Source organism: Pavona decussata, unplaced genomic scaffold (assembly GCF_977016875.1).
Source record: "Pavona decussata unplaced genomic scaffold, jaPavDecu1.1 SCAFFOLD_92, whole genome shotgun sequence".
Taxonomy (NCBI): Eukaryota; Metazoa; Cnidaria; class Anthozoa; order Scleractinia; family Agariciidae; genus Pavona; species Pavona decussata.
In genome coordinates, this window is record NW_028145509.1 from 2,802,321 (window position 1) to 2,817,553 (window position 15,233).

The 15,233-nt window shown below is 38.5% G+C and overlaps 1 protein-coding gene across 2 annotated transcripts; it reads right to left on the bottom strand.

Moving 5' to 3' along the window:
• Positions 1-633: 633 nt before the first annotated feature.
• LOC146473876 (insulin-like peptide 02) lies at positions 634-13,640 on the bottom strand. Of its 2 annotated transcripts, none has more exons than XM_085117925.1 (3): positions 13,585-13,640; positions 3,946-4,183; positions 634-1,116 (listed from the first exon to the last, which is right to left on the bottom strand). In XM_085117925.1, the coding sequence occupies exons 2-3, from the start codon at positions 4,181-4,183 to the stop codon at positions 971-973; spliced, it is 384 nt and encodes a 127-aa protein (XP_084974051.1). In that variant the 5' UTR covers positions 13,585-13,640; the 3' UTR covers positions 634-970. The 2 variants fall into 2 exon arrangements, with proteins under 2 accessions (XP_084974051.1, XP_084974050.1); XM_085117924.1 differs by lacking the exon at positions 13,585-13,640 and adding an exon at positions 8,065-8,234.
• Positions 13,641-15,233: the final 1,593 nt, after the last annotated feature.

Below are 15,233 nucleotides of genomic sequence, written 5' to 3' on the forward strand. Positions count from 1 at the left end.
ACATGAAACAGAGTTGGTAAACTAGGGGTGCTACATACATACATACATATCCTTTATTTAAACACGATGGGGTTTAAAGCTCAGAGCTTGTGGGGTCGTGTGAAAATAACTGATTACAGTATAAAACTATATTAAAATGGTGACAACATTACATACAGAACAGGAAACAATTGACTACAGCAATTAAGGCATAAAAGTGTTGTGCTTACCATTTACATGGAAAACCCGGAAATTCCAGTTGGAAAATCAAATGGTACGCATCATTTCATTTGGAGTACTTCCGAAATTATGGTCTTATGGTAAAAGTGATGTCTTTTTATTACTCCTTTTGGGATTTACAGCTGATGTTCATACATTTTGCATGTCATCCATCCTCTGTTAAGACTAGCTAAATCATTTCGTATTTATGCCGAAAATTTCCATCCGGGTGGTTTGCGTAAATGGTAAGCACCCTTGATCTGTGCCTCACGAGATCAAAATTACTCGTTCGACACTTAAGAGAGTTTCAAATGCTATTTTTATTCTTTCTTGCTGTAGATATCGGTAACCAGAACAGCTAATATCAATAACTAGAACAGATAAAAGTTATATGTTTTTGTATGGTAACATTAGTTTTTCTTCTTATTGTTATTGTGTTTGTTTGTTTGTTTGTTTGTTTTTCAACTACAATTTCTATTAAAGTATGATAATTTTCTCCTAATGGGCCTTTTGCATTAACTGGTCACATGGTACAAAATCAACCATACTGGATGGTAAAAGAACGTAGTAGATTCGAACACAAAGGAATTACAACCTGTCAAGCTTGACTCTCCTTTGTTTTCGATGTCCCAATGGAGGATGCCACGCTTTTTTTGCCATCTAGTAGGGCGAAGTTTTTACCCTGTGGTCAGTTAGTGCAAAAGGCCCGTTGTAAATTTCGTTTCCTTTCGAATGATAGTAATTTTCAAAGGGATTTCTTTGTTACTTGTCTTCAGTAAAGCCTGCAGTATTCAAGAAGCTCTTCTTTGACGCATCCTTCATAGCAGCACTCCTCCACGACATTAAAGCTTCTCTTGGTCACGTGATGCGATGATAAAAACTTGTTTGCGCTGTCCCTGCCTAAAAGTACATCGCTGGCTGTTGGTTAAAAGAAACACAGAGTTACAATTAGTATTGCCCTCCATTCTTTAAAGTGCCTATGAAGTAAAAAAAAAAATTGCTTTTTATTGAAGTTTACCATGTCTTAATTACGAAAATATAAAAGAAATTAGCTAGCAAAAAACAATAAGGTGCTTTTTAAGGTGCTTTTTTAGTCGTTCAAAGTAGCCCAAAATAACAAAAATAGTGTCCAGGGGACTGGGAGCTAGTTTAGCGTTTGACGACGTGGGAAATGCCTCAGAGATTTGTTTACAACACATCTCGCCTTGTTGTTACACGGAATCACCCAATGTTTTTATCGCGAAAATTTCGTGTTGAAGGTTTCTTCCTCCAAAAATGTCGGACAATGACGAAGTAATGTCCTTTACCGAAACGTTTCCAACGGATATCTGAAAGAATCAAGCGATTCAGGCAAAATGGAAGTTGCTGCAATCGTTCGACCCGATGCAGATCATACTGGCGTCGAACAGCTCAACACTAAGACGAGGGCGAAGATCAAGATGGCCTTACCGCTACCGTTCTGCGCGCTCGATTCGAAGGCGACGTTTCGATGAATGATTGTTTAGTACTTGGATATATTTTACCGAAATGAGAAGGGGAAGAATTACGTAGTTTGCTGGAAATTGTCTCTCCAAACTCGATTTTGTTCGATTTGAGAATAGAATGCGAGAGAGCACAGATGCTGCAAATGGAAATTGCACAGGCCGGTCAAAAACACACTTTTGATGGAAGTAATAGTTTTTAAACGTCAGATCGAGCGCGTTAACTCACAAAGCATGATGAATTTTCTGCGATGACCAACAGGATGGTCCTTACGCAAGATCTTGACAGACCCGGCTAAGCGACTCCCGCTGTGTGTCTGTTGTGTTGACAAAAGCCTTTGTAGTTTTGCTTTCTCGTATAAAAGATTCTTCCCTTTTGATCAAAATGTGGTGTGACCGCTCGCGATCATGAGGGGAAATGCTCAAATATACTGAATGAAGGTTTCCTTACTGTTTGTTAGGATTAGTTTTCGATATGCATGACAATGTGTATGCTACAATTCCCGGGTACAGTTGTAGCTCTGTGGCATTTCTTTAGGTTTATCGGCTCGAATTAAGCAAGATTTCTGGGAGCGCTAAATAAATGTTATCTGCCAAGACTGAGGATCCGTGGATTTCTCTACCCATGATTTCATGCTTATGCTATTTAACTGCAGTAAGATTGCAGGATGTTTGATTATCACAGATAAGAGAGTGTAATATATCCACACACAGCTGATCATCGTTGTCTTTCGCTTTCGAGAGCTATGGCTTGAATCTTTCCTGTGAATTCGGGAAAACCGAATTTACTTCTGCCGTAAAGTTTCGTCTCTCGGGAAGTAATATATGCTTATTCCCGGCATGCCAGTTTTTTTCGCGCAGTTTGTCATATTGGAGTTATCCACCGCATAATAAGTCGCCGAGATCGAGGAAACTCCCCTCGCCGCCATGACAGTCGTGTGTTCCAAAGTATATTCTACGTCACAACCTTGTAATACGATCGCTCTGGCCGCGCGCAACATGGAGACACTTTCCAGCGCTAAATTCGAACCTTTCAGGGATCATAATAGGCCTTATCACGGTTTTCGACGCCATTTTGACGAGTAGGCAAACAGGCTCGAAATAACAGTGTTTGTATGGAAATCTGATGTCAAATAATTTTCATAAAACATCGCTTCTGAAAAATTCATGAATTGGAAACTTTTGGCACCAGGAAAAGGATTTTAAGAAAAAAATTGGAGGCATGTAGCTGTGCCAGGAAGCGTCCAGTCGTGTTTTGAGCTTTCCATACATTTCCCTGTATTTTTTTCCGCGAGCTATTTTTAGAGCAGTTCACGGCTGGCTCGCTAACAGGCAAATGAGTTTGTTAAGAAACATTTATCACCAAAGACACTTATCGGGCCCGATAAGTTACCGGGACTTTCGAGAAACGGGCCCAGGTAACTTACCAAGATTACACAGTGATTACGGACATGATACTTGGCCAACGTTTTCATAGAATTCAAAGATTTTAAAATTTAGTTTTCAAAGCTCTGAGGAAAAATTGACTTCTGCTAAGAAACATTTATCACCAAAGACACTTATCGGACCCGGTACGTTACCGGGACTTTCGAGAAACGGATCCCTGAGCCTGGTTGTTCGAAAGCAGATTAACGCTCATCTCCGATTAAAAGTTAACTGAGGTTTTCATCTCGCACATTAAAAATTATTTTAAAGGCTTATTTTAAGCTAATGGGAAAGAAAAGTATACGGCAAAACTAAGGGACAAAAATCTTTTGGACGAATCCTTACGGATTAGTAAATATATGCTCGAATCAAAGTTCACGTTAACCCAGGCTTAGCTTAATCGGGCTTTGAACAACTGGGTCCTGAATCTTAAAGTGTGATGTCATTGCAATTTTGTTCTGTTTTGTCCAAAATGTACAGAACACTTGTTGAAGTGCCTTTGATCAAATATGAAATTGCTCTAAGAGCAGCAAGAGGAAATATCAAGTGATCTCTTCAACAAAGGACAGACCATAATCATTATAAATGGGAAGAAACTTGCCAGCGTTTTACGTTGTTCTCCGCTCCCATCCTAGTCATCTGCGGCCAATAATGTAATTAAATTGACACTAGCCTCTGTGAAGTTGAAACTTAATTGTTACAAAACGGGACCATTATTTAGAAGTTTCTATCGATGCAAATAAACTTTTCTTCCATCGATGCAAATATACCGCCTTATGGCTATTGAAAATGGTATTGCCATCATATGGATCAAGCTTTAACTGTTTCTTCAAAGCCTTACCTTTTCTTTTAATCCGGACGTCCGAGGGAAAACAGGCATCGTTAAAAGCTGTGAGGATCAAACTACCGCAAATGCGGTAGAGGATCGGCCTTCTGACTCCTTCATGAGTTTTGCGGCATTTGTCTTCCACAGGCCATTTGGGTGGCCATGGGCAAGTCAAGTACGCGCCCTCTATTCGTAAAGAAAGAACTGCTATCCATGTTATTAAAACAAGAATGGCGCAATGACTTGTCTTCATCTAAAAGGGGACAAAGCATAGCACAAGTACTGTTAGTTGTATAAGGAATTTTAAAATTCAGACAGACCGTCAGTTAGCCGGGACATAGTCGTCCCGATGTTATAGTCGTAGATAAGAGAAGTAAAGTGTGTGAAATTATTGACATTGCCTACCCGGACAATAGCAAAGTACAGGAGAATGCATTATGAAGACGAGAAAGTTCAGATTAGAATGCTGATTTTGCTGGCATTGAAATCAAGACCACGTGGGAGATGAAATATGTCGAGGTATAACCCCAGTAATAATTAGATCACTTGGGATAGTTTCAAAAAGACTGGCACAAGACCGCCGACAGATTGACTCACGAATAGTGGGATGGCAACAAATCAGATCAGCTGTGCTTCTAAGAACGGACCGAATTCTCAGGAGGGTCATTGGAATATCTGCGGTTCCTTATTGTAACTTGTCCGTGGACGGAAATTCCGTACGTCGATCGCCTTAGGTGTAAAGCCTTTAAATTGGTTGCTAACTGTTACTAAGATTTACCGACACCTTCACCCGGCAACAACTACTAAAACCTGAGTCATAATGACCGTTATTAGCGGCTGTTACAGACATTTTTATCTACTTAACAACATTTATAATAGTCATTTTAGCTTCCGTAGCAATGTTGTATACTGTGATCAAGCTGCTAGCCCCCACGCGCAGTTTCCAGAGCCCTGTTAGCTGGCATGACCCGTTATGGCCTCCAGTGACGAGCGTCCTTATGCGCGACTTGTTGGCGCGAGGAGGATCAAGTCACGATCATTTTAGTTTGCAATATACACGCTCGCTATAACCGAATAGTAAGTAAGATCTTATCGAAGGGTTAAATATAATTGATTTAATTTAGATTAAGATTGTTTTACTTCTGAATTGACGTAACACGGCCTCTTTTAAACACGCAATTGCAATCATGTATTTTGTGAGACCACGCGGCCAATTCCTTCACTAGCATCTACCTAACTAACTAGTCAAATACAGGGAAGCTTTCCTACGGTGACCAGCAAGTAACTTAAGAGTAAGCGAGCATTCCTCTAAGCCGTGCCAGTTTACTTTCTCAAAACGCTATCAAGGTGAAACCTCTCGTAAGTAAAAACGAGGCACTTTGGCTTTGCATATTAGCTCTGCTTACCAGAGAATAGACTATACAATTAATTATATTAGTGTACTTCACATTCATGTTATCCTAAGAGATATTGTTTTTGTCCTGAATGGTCTTTAATAATTCACAAACAATTTTAATGAACAATTCAGTATCTTAGCTTCAGCTAGTATATACCATTTACGCACGCAATTTTTTGTCAACCGCAGTTATTGTCATTTAGCTTTTCAGAAATAATACCATAACAACAACAAAACGACGTTTGATTTTGTCGCTTGCTTTTATTCAATAAAAACGTTATTTCAAACTACTTATTATTCCCACTTTATAAGACGTCGACGGTTCCCGACTGGTACTAACGAGTACTTGTTCAAAACGAGCTTCCACGCAAGATAAAATTGCTACTGATGATCAAGCTTTCATCTGAATAAATTTTATAAGTCCAGTCTAGTGAGTAACACCAAGCTCATCCCCTTAGCTGTAATGACGTCTACTGTGCCTTGCTAAGTGATCCCAGACAGGCCGAAGGGAGGAGATTGTTCACAGTATGTGAGCCCAAAATGGTATCGTATTGTTTCCCGTTCTGATTTGAAAGGTAGCTAACACCTCTGGGGTAGATATAATCAAGGGACCAGTTTATTTAATCACAGCGTTGGGTTTTCATACTTCACTACCAGAATACTTAAGGACGTTCTGCGCATCTCGAGGTGGTCCGAGAACTAGGCTCGGCTTTCCCAGTTAAAGGAGTAAAGTCTAATAGCAACAACCATGGACGACAATCCCGCTCAGTGGTATACGTTGGATCAATTGTTGATATGATCGGCTTAACAAATACAAATGATAAGAGAAGAAGAGACCGATACAACGTAGCATTACGTTTTAGAGTGTACTATATTTCGGCTGGCCAAACCAGCCTTCTTCAGGTACGATGAGAATTTGCATAGGGACATTGTACCTGAAGAAGGCTGGTTTGGCCAGCCGGAATATAGTACACTCTAAAAGTCATGGGCTCCTGCTAAAACGTATTTCTACGTTGTATCGGTCTCTGCTTCTCTTATCATTTCTTAAAGGCGCTGTCTCCTGATACAATAGTATTTGGGGCGGTTTATGACTACACAGATAGAGCAGATCTCACCAAGAGCTCAGTGTTGGAATTAGAATGGAAAATTGATGGCAACTAAGCATTTTTCAGAGATAATTGAGCTCAATTTGGACAGAAGATTCCATACATTATTCTATTTTTTTTTTTTTTTTTTTTTTTAATGCTTTAATTTTTAGCATTGCTGTTGCTTGATTATCCCTGAAAAATGCCTGGTTAGCGCCAATTTTCTTTTTTAAATTTTAACAGCTCTTGCTGAGATCTATTTTTCCCATATGTACATAGTCAAAAACTTCACACAAATACCTCTGTGTATGAACGTATTGTCTTTAGCTATGCGTGGAAAGATTTGGGCTATGGCTAGACTTCCCTTATCCTTCAAAGAACGGATTTTGATTAAAAAGGAAAAGAGAAAAGAAAGGAAAAAAAGTTCATCATCGTTCACGTTCTGGCTTTTTGTTTCCCAAGAACGCTTGCGCGCGGGCTCTGCACGGTTCTACAAAATTGTCACTGACAAAAAAATGGTAGTCTATACCGCGCATGTGCAGCCCCTTATTTGCTGCCGGAAAATGAGGGCGCTGTAGCTTTAACAGTAAAAGTAATCTCGTAGACCGATTTATTAAAAATGGCCACGTTTTCAACCTCAACAAAGGCATGCAAATTTTGAAGAGGAAAAGATTTTAATTAGATTAAATTAAATTTTCTGTTACCTATTTTGTTCTCTTTTGATTCCTTGTAAATGCAGTAATACTTACAATTAATTCTATAAAATATTGGCGAAATTATTTCATTTATTACGAAATCAGTTCTGTGTTTTAAGAGAACTAGGATCCCGTTAGTTATTTGTTTCTGTGTGTAAAATGTTTTCATGTTATTGACCCCACCAATGTCGTTTTAATCATTTGTGCGTCTGTTATTAATGATCTTAAAGTAAGACGATTCATGAATAATTTGATCTATCGAAAAGCCATTTCATGCCAGGCATCTTTAATTAAGTCGTACAAAGTGGTTTTCCATCTGAATTTTTGGGATGAAATCCTGAAGTGTGACCACTCAAATAAAAGATGTCGAGAAGTACTTTCCTGTGGTGTTAACGAATTCTAAACATTTTGCATCGAGTTATTCAATGTTAGCCATTATTATGAATAAAAAAGTTTTTAAATGTACAAAAATTTTAGAATAAATAGAATCTTGGCTGTACTGACGACAACCTATTTGTTTTGAAGTTCTTAACATCTGAACCTTTAAACCTCTCGATCTTGTGGTTTAAAAATAACCTGTCTTGATTATTTGTGGAGTGAGTCATACAATGAACAAAGGAAACAAAAAGTAAGAGCTTACTCGAATACGTTCTTGAACAATTGCATTCACGAAACCCGCGAAGCTGCCCCATCGCTGTCTATCCTGTGTTGGTTTATTGTACTATAATACTTCTTATTGTTAATCTTTTCTTGTAAGACATCAACTCGATTAGCATTTTCTACGGTCGGGCCGGACAGAAAAAATGATGTAAAACATTATGAATTAAAGACGATGAATCAACTTGCGGTTGGAGTTGAAGTTTCCTTAGCACTGACAACTATTCGAAGATTCCCAGATTCGCTTTATTTTTGAAAGGCTTAAAATAGTTTCGAAAATGGACACCAACTATCTTCTTACCTTAATTTTTGGTACTGAAAGCTTCAAGTCGCCGCTCGCCTGTAGACCGAACCGTCAAATTACCAGTAAACGCAGGCTGCGTACGTATGAATAGCCTTCAATATTAACACTGACTGAATTCACCATTCTTACTAATGGTTTAACCGGAAATTTAAGCCTACACTATACGGTATTTTTCACTTCATGGGGTATGTTAATGTAAGATTTCGCGAGAACTCTTGAGAGTCAATATAAGACGACGATATTATACTATTTTTCAGACTTTTTTGCCTTTTATTTGATCCGACTTCCTCGAACTGTTTTAAATAACAAACCCGGCAATGTTTTGAACACGAGAAATGCTTCAGAAATACCATATCGCATTTACTGGTGGATAAACGATTATTTTAAAACAAAGGTTGAATTTTTGTGGTCTTGATCAAACGAAGTAATATCGCCAAATTGCGCAAGTGAAGATGTAGGATTCTTGTAATGCCGTGGTCGTGTTGAAAATACAGAATATCGATATTCGTGGGCTCACCATGTCGCACCTTGAATGCCTACCCGAATAAAAGATTTTCGTTAAAATTTATGACGCGCTCCCTGCTAGTGTAGGCGTTTTTAAAGAGCGATGCGACATTTTTTCCATACGTGGAAGTATATGAATGAAGCGACAATATGAAATATGGAAAAGAATCGAAAAGCCGTGACTTGTCATAATTCTCGCGCACTATCTATTTAAAGTGATTGGGTTCAGCTATTTTTAGCAATCCTTCCGTGTGACGTCTCAATTTAAAATCGTCAAGTTGCCATCGATAAATAGCACTGTAAATCTAAAAAAAAATGCAGAAGCTCCCTTCGAAGATCAGATTGCTCGAGTCCACACTCTTTGTTAACCAGCAAGCACGAACCGAAAATGCGTAAAGACTGAGGCGGGGAATGACGAGCCCACAAGCTCCTGCAAGCATTCCGCCTCGCGACTTGCCAGTCCCCTCGCGATTTCATTCTCAAGCTCATACCGTATTCTACGTACAGACTCTCGGCCGTAAGGAAGTCAGTTTATCTTTTATCATAGGAACTCTAGAAGATGGAATAAAGGGAGACCGAGAACGGAGGGGATAAAATTCTACCTTGCATACAATCTTAGAGCGGTATTCCTCTTGGAAAGGGTAGTCTGGGGGTGTGTAGCTTACACTGACCTGCGTATTGGTGACTAACGGGTTTCAAACGGCCCGCGACTTCCGTTTTCATAAAGTATACAGTATTTTTTAATTCTATTACGTGATTAAAGGCGTTTTTGTGCTATATATAGGGTTCTTGCTAAAATCCATTATAAGGAATGATTAACTGCAAAGCACACAAAAGAAATGAGTAATTTCATCGAGATTAAGCGAAATCGAAAGGTCTGTTTTGCCACTAAGGTGTGAACTCAACTCCTCGAAAGAAAAACTGAACAAGCACAGCTACAACGCTCTGTTGATGAGGCTAGAGATAGAGTTGATGGGTTGACCGGATTGTAGGGCGGTCGACTTGCTGGAGCTAAAATCATATAGGCTGGACTCTGCTTGTAAGGAAGCAAAGGATGCTTTAAAAAAGAATATTCTCTACCTAGAAGTATGTAGTAGAGCGAAGATTTTCGATGTGCATTCTGCAGCAACAGTTGTGATCGTTCAATGCCTGGGCAGCAGGGCTAGAGCGGACACAATCATATGGAACAATAAACACATTTGTGTTAGCTTGTGTTGTTGATAGCGAATCATTTTTTTTTTTTAACAAAATGATAATTATGCTTCGTTGAAGATCTTGTAAGTAACACTGGCAATGTACAAATTATGAAACAGAATCCTTACGAGTCAAATTTTTAAGGTAAGCGTTTGTGGAAGTGTTTCTTTAGATGCAAGTTATTATTGCGCTGCCAATGTAATGGCGGAATTCTTTGACGTCTTGTGGGCATATACAGTTACGTTAAAAAAATAAGACGAAAATGGTGAAATACGATCCAAGTATGAAACCCTCGCAACTTCGCAAGTGAAATATATGGACCAGTATCCTAGTGCGTGCTCGGAATGGCAAGAAATTTATAATTTACCCTTTAAGGTACTCACAGCCAAAAAACTCGAGGGAATCTCTGTATAAAATTTTGAACTGATACCTAACAACGAAATCTTCTCTTTAATTACAAATTTGGTTTGATAACCTCACCACTATGTAACTATATTTTGTGCTGTAGGGAACGTGCCCTTTGAGCAATTTATTCATCACATGTTCATCTACCAAAGATTTTTGACTGGTCTTATTGATTGGTGAAGAAATGCAAATGTAGCTTTAGGCGAACTTTCTGATATAAATAAACTCTCTCGAGTTTGGGAAAGAAAAGAAGATTTCTTATTACGTAATCATCTTTTAATTTTAGCGAAGAAACACGTCTATGGATGTTAGAAAAATAACATCCGCCCATCCTTAAGATTTTTCTTTAAAATAACTTAGAATGTAAGAATTACAAGCTGTTTAATCAAATAACAAAGAGGACATCCACAATTTTGAATGGAGAAAGTATATTGACAGTTAAGAAACTTTATACTCTTTTAATCCTCTTCAACAAGCGTAGCGATAATCAAAATCTTTTATAAAGTATCTAAAATGAATCAAAAATTGCAAGTGATAAGGGTTTCATATATAGTGAGCAGTGTTGATTTAAGGTTAATAGTACCAACAATACAGAAAAAAGCCCTGCAACTAATGAATGCGACTTGTGTTCGTCAATAGTATTGGCCGTTTTTATGCTATAGAGACGTTAAAGTCGTCTCAAGACGACTTTAACTTCTATTATAAAAACGGTAAATAAGACAGACGCATTTAATGTCTGACGACTTTAACGTCTTTAGTATAAAAACTTTCACGTCTAGTATAAAAACGAGACGTCCTTACTGGGACGCATTTAGCCCTGACTCGTCCACAGACTGGCACGAGTTAGCGTTTAGTCCTGAAATCGAGGCTTAGCGCTTAAACAACATGGCGGCCAAGAAGAACTTGAAGGAGTCTCGGGGCAGAAAGTGGAGTGAAGTTGAGCTTAAAGTATACTTTTATGCGTCCCGTTTTTATACCAGACGGCTTTAACGTCTCAGACGTTAAATGCGTCTAGACGACTTTAACGTCTAGTTTAAAAACGGCCATTGTCAGTATTATATGTGTTTATATGTTGCACGTGGTTAATTTTTTGTTTTCTTCTTTAATTTTCAAACCAGTTTGATTTTGATTTCCAAGCGCATATGTGGCAAAGCCGGGAAAATACGTTATCTTGTTCTGTAAGTATTTTACGGACGAATCAATAAAAAATCGTTGACGATTAGTGGTGGATTTGATAGCTAACGGTTAATGAGTTAAAAGTGAGGCTCGAATGCCAGCTATTTTTAGCATTATTCTTAAACGCTACAGGACAGTGGTATTGAAATCAGAGGCAAACCAAGATGAGTCTGTTGTCTTCTGGTTTTCTAAACTATTGAAGAATAAGTGTCTTTGATTACTTATGGTTATAATGAAAATGGACTCACAGGTTACAACTGAAAACGGTTTCAGTAAGATTAATCTTTTTTAAATTGATTTCTTCCCTTGGGTCTTCGAGAAATCGCTCCCTTTGATCTCCCTTTGAGAACAATCACTTTAAAATATCTTCACACTGGTCACGATTCTAGGAAATATTGTGTCGTACGAGAAGAGGAACTCATAAAAGGTACGTTTTGCCTCCACATTTTCCTGAAAAATCCGCAAGAATTAGCCGCAAATGTTTAACAACTTTTGACAGTCAAATCAGGGGCAAAAACATGCGGCTAAAGTCAAACACGGGAGAAGAGAAATGGTGAACAAAAAACACCACTTGAGTTTAATCTGTTAATAACTGGTAATGGAGGTGGACAGTGGAGGTCAACTAAAGCGGAGAAATTGCTTACCACTTCAACAAAAGATCCGGAAACTGCGTGAAATATTCGTCCATGGAGGTTCTCTGCTTACCGCCGAGAAGGAACTCAAATGTCGATTAGCTTCCTAGCATATGTTGTGTGTTCAAATGGTTTTTTTTACCCGAAACTGCGGCTTGCGCCAGTCCTGCTACGTGTCACTTCAGTTCCGGCTAGGCACTTAGCAGGAGTAATTCTTTGGGAAACGGATAGCACTGGCGCTAAAGAATCTTCCGTTTAAAGTCACGTTGCCCATGTCCGAAGCTTTTGGAACAAGTGATTCCGGCTTTCTCGTCTTTGATTACAAAGGAGACTCGTCTCGTACCCTACCTTTCCCAATCAAGGATCACTGAGTTTTTAATCAATAGGAATTGTGCCCCGCGCTAAAGAAAGATGAATGATGTAAAAGAACTCGATCCTGACTGAACGAATGGCACAGCATAATGATTGAATATCATGATTGCACGTTGTCCGGTCAACACTAGAATTTAAGCAACCAATATTGCGCGAAGTGCTTCTTACTGCCGGAGTATAACTGAAGCCGGCAGCAATCATATCATATTAACCAAAGACAGTGCCGGTCGATACTCGATGTTAGGTAGATATACTCGCTTAATCTGTCGACCGATTGCTTGGTCGATAATTGGCTAATAGTAGCCGGTACGTATGAAAAAGATCTCAGTACAAACGATGTGTGTCAAGATGCCAATTGTACTGCTCATATCGACCCAATACAATGGACATGGTTGAACATTGGGATGCATTGCATCAGTAATTATTACTGAGAAAAAGGAAAAAGGCAGGAACTCACACATCTACATTATTAGTCAACTCTCGCCTTTCAGACACCTCGCGCCGGCTATTACAGACACCCTGATAATACGGACACCAACTAAATCCCCGACAAAAATAAGTTACAGAGGTTTTACTGAAATAAGTTCTCGCTATTACGGACTCTCGCTCGCTATGAAGGACACTAACTCGCGGTGCCGAAGGTGAACACAGTAAAGGGAGTTGACTGTAATCTCCAAATTCTCGAGTCAATTTTAAGTCATTAAACTGATATTTTAGGTTAAAAATTGTGTGGTTGAAACCCGAAAGGATTTTTCATTAAAATAAATGCAGGTGCATTGAACGGTAAGCAGTAGGGACGTTTTAATGACTCTATTTTTTTTATTCTGTAGATTGAATCCATAAAATGTGGCCATTTAAATAAAGGCCTTTTGCATTAAAATTCAAAAGTACGGTACTTTTGAATTCCTGTTGTGCTGTTTCATTTTGATAGACAGCACAAGGTGGATCTAAGTTTTGAGTCTCCGCATAAAAGTCCTAATGTGACCACTGATTCAATATGGAAAGCTGCTAAGCCATATTTCCCTGTGATGCAGTTGTTTTACGCTGTACAAGCTGTTTCTAACATATACTTTTGAGTCTGCACATGTGAAAATTGTGTGTGACGATTAAGATGACTTCTTCGTGTAATCGTTTCTTAATATTTTGATATATGAAACTAAAGACTTTCTCCTCTTTTTACTTCGAAGCTCTTTCGTGCAAGCCTGGCGGATTAAGTAATCTTAATGACGCTTACCTTTCTTTACTGGTTAGTGTTGTGTCCCTCTAGTTAAGTTAACCTATCCTCTGCAAAGTGATTTGCAATTATCATCTTCTAGTATTCCGCTAGTCAAGCTATATCGCTTGCTTTTCCACAATAAAACGGATGTATCCCGTAGCAACTAATGGAACCTCATCCAGTTAACGTACATTTCCCGCGGCCAATTACTTATCTTTTTCCAGCCGAGATTCCGGCAAATGTAATCCACTCCCTGAAATGGGTGACATTTCAAACAACGCTAAAACGTTTAATGGTAGTGACGATATTTGAGAAATTCCGATTGGCTTATTGACGAAAGATAACACCTTCGTTAAAAGCTGAAGCTTGCACAAAGCGAGTCGTCACAGACGATATTGATCTTAGAAAAATTATAGCCCGGGACTTTGTTTCACAGAAACAGGTGCTGATATTGAATAAAGATATTCTGACAGCGCAATATCGTGATAGCCACGTAAAATCGAGCATTTATTAATTTTAATTTATTTCTCTCTTTTACTTTACTATTATACAGTCATGCCAGTTTTATTTTTTTTTTTTCAAAACATTGCACTTTTTTTTCTTTAAAAGAAAGCACTCACAAGAGCCACTTTTAAGACGCCTTCAAATTTCCACCTTAGTCTATGAAGGCTTCTTAAAAATTGAAATTTTAAAACGTCTTCCTTTCACCACTTTTGAAAATAGCTAAAAATTCTTAAAATAGCCAACTTTCAGACTCCTTAAAAATGTCACTTTGATGAATTCTTAAAATTGTTAAAGTTGTGACTTCTTAAAATTGTTAAACAGGAAGTTCCGGTATAAAAGGGGCCAGGCCTGGGCATTCTCTGACCTTCAGTTGTCAATCAACCATCAGAGCGAAAACAACTGACAAACAACATGTGTCTTTTTCTTCGGCTTTTACCGATAAAATCGGCTTTGTGTTCAGAAAAACCCTTGTTAAACATATTAGAGCTTGATATATATATATATACTTTATAACATTTTGAGGCATATTTTTCAGAGGACTTTTGAGACAACAACTTGCCACGACTGAACAGCGTCTAAATTTACATCTCACGCCCACAAAAAGGTATGAAATGAAGGAGGGGCTTGCCTTTTTATAGCGGAAGTTGGCAATTTTAAAGACGCCTTAAGACATTGTCACTCCTGCAAATTGCCACTTATAAGACTCCTTAAAATCGCCATGTAAGAGTTCTTAAAGCTGCCACTTTTAAAATTTCTTAATACCATTTTGAAGATTTCTCAAAAATGCCACGGGATCTCACACATCTCCATTATTAGTCAACTCTCGCCTTTCAGACACCTCGCGCCGGCTATTACAGACACCCTGATAATACGGACACCAACTAAATCCCCGACAAAAATAAGTTACAGACGTTTGACTGAAAAAAATTCTCGCTTTTACGGACTCTCGCTCGCTATGAAGGACACTAACTCGCGGTGCCTAAGGTGTACGCAGTAAAGGGAGTTGACTGTAAATTCCAAATTCTCAATTCAATTTTAAGTCATTGAACTGATATTTTAGGTTAAAACTTGTGTGGTTGAAACCCGAAAGGATTTTTCGTTAAAATGAAAGCAGGTTCATTGAGTAGTAGGTACGTTTTGATGGTGCTGTTTACTTGTGTGCT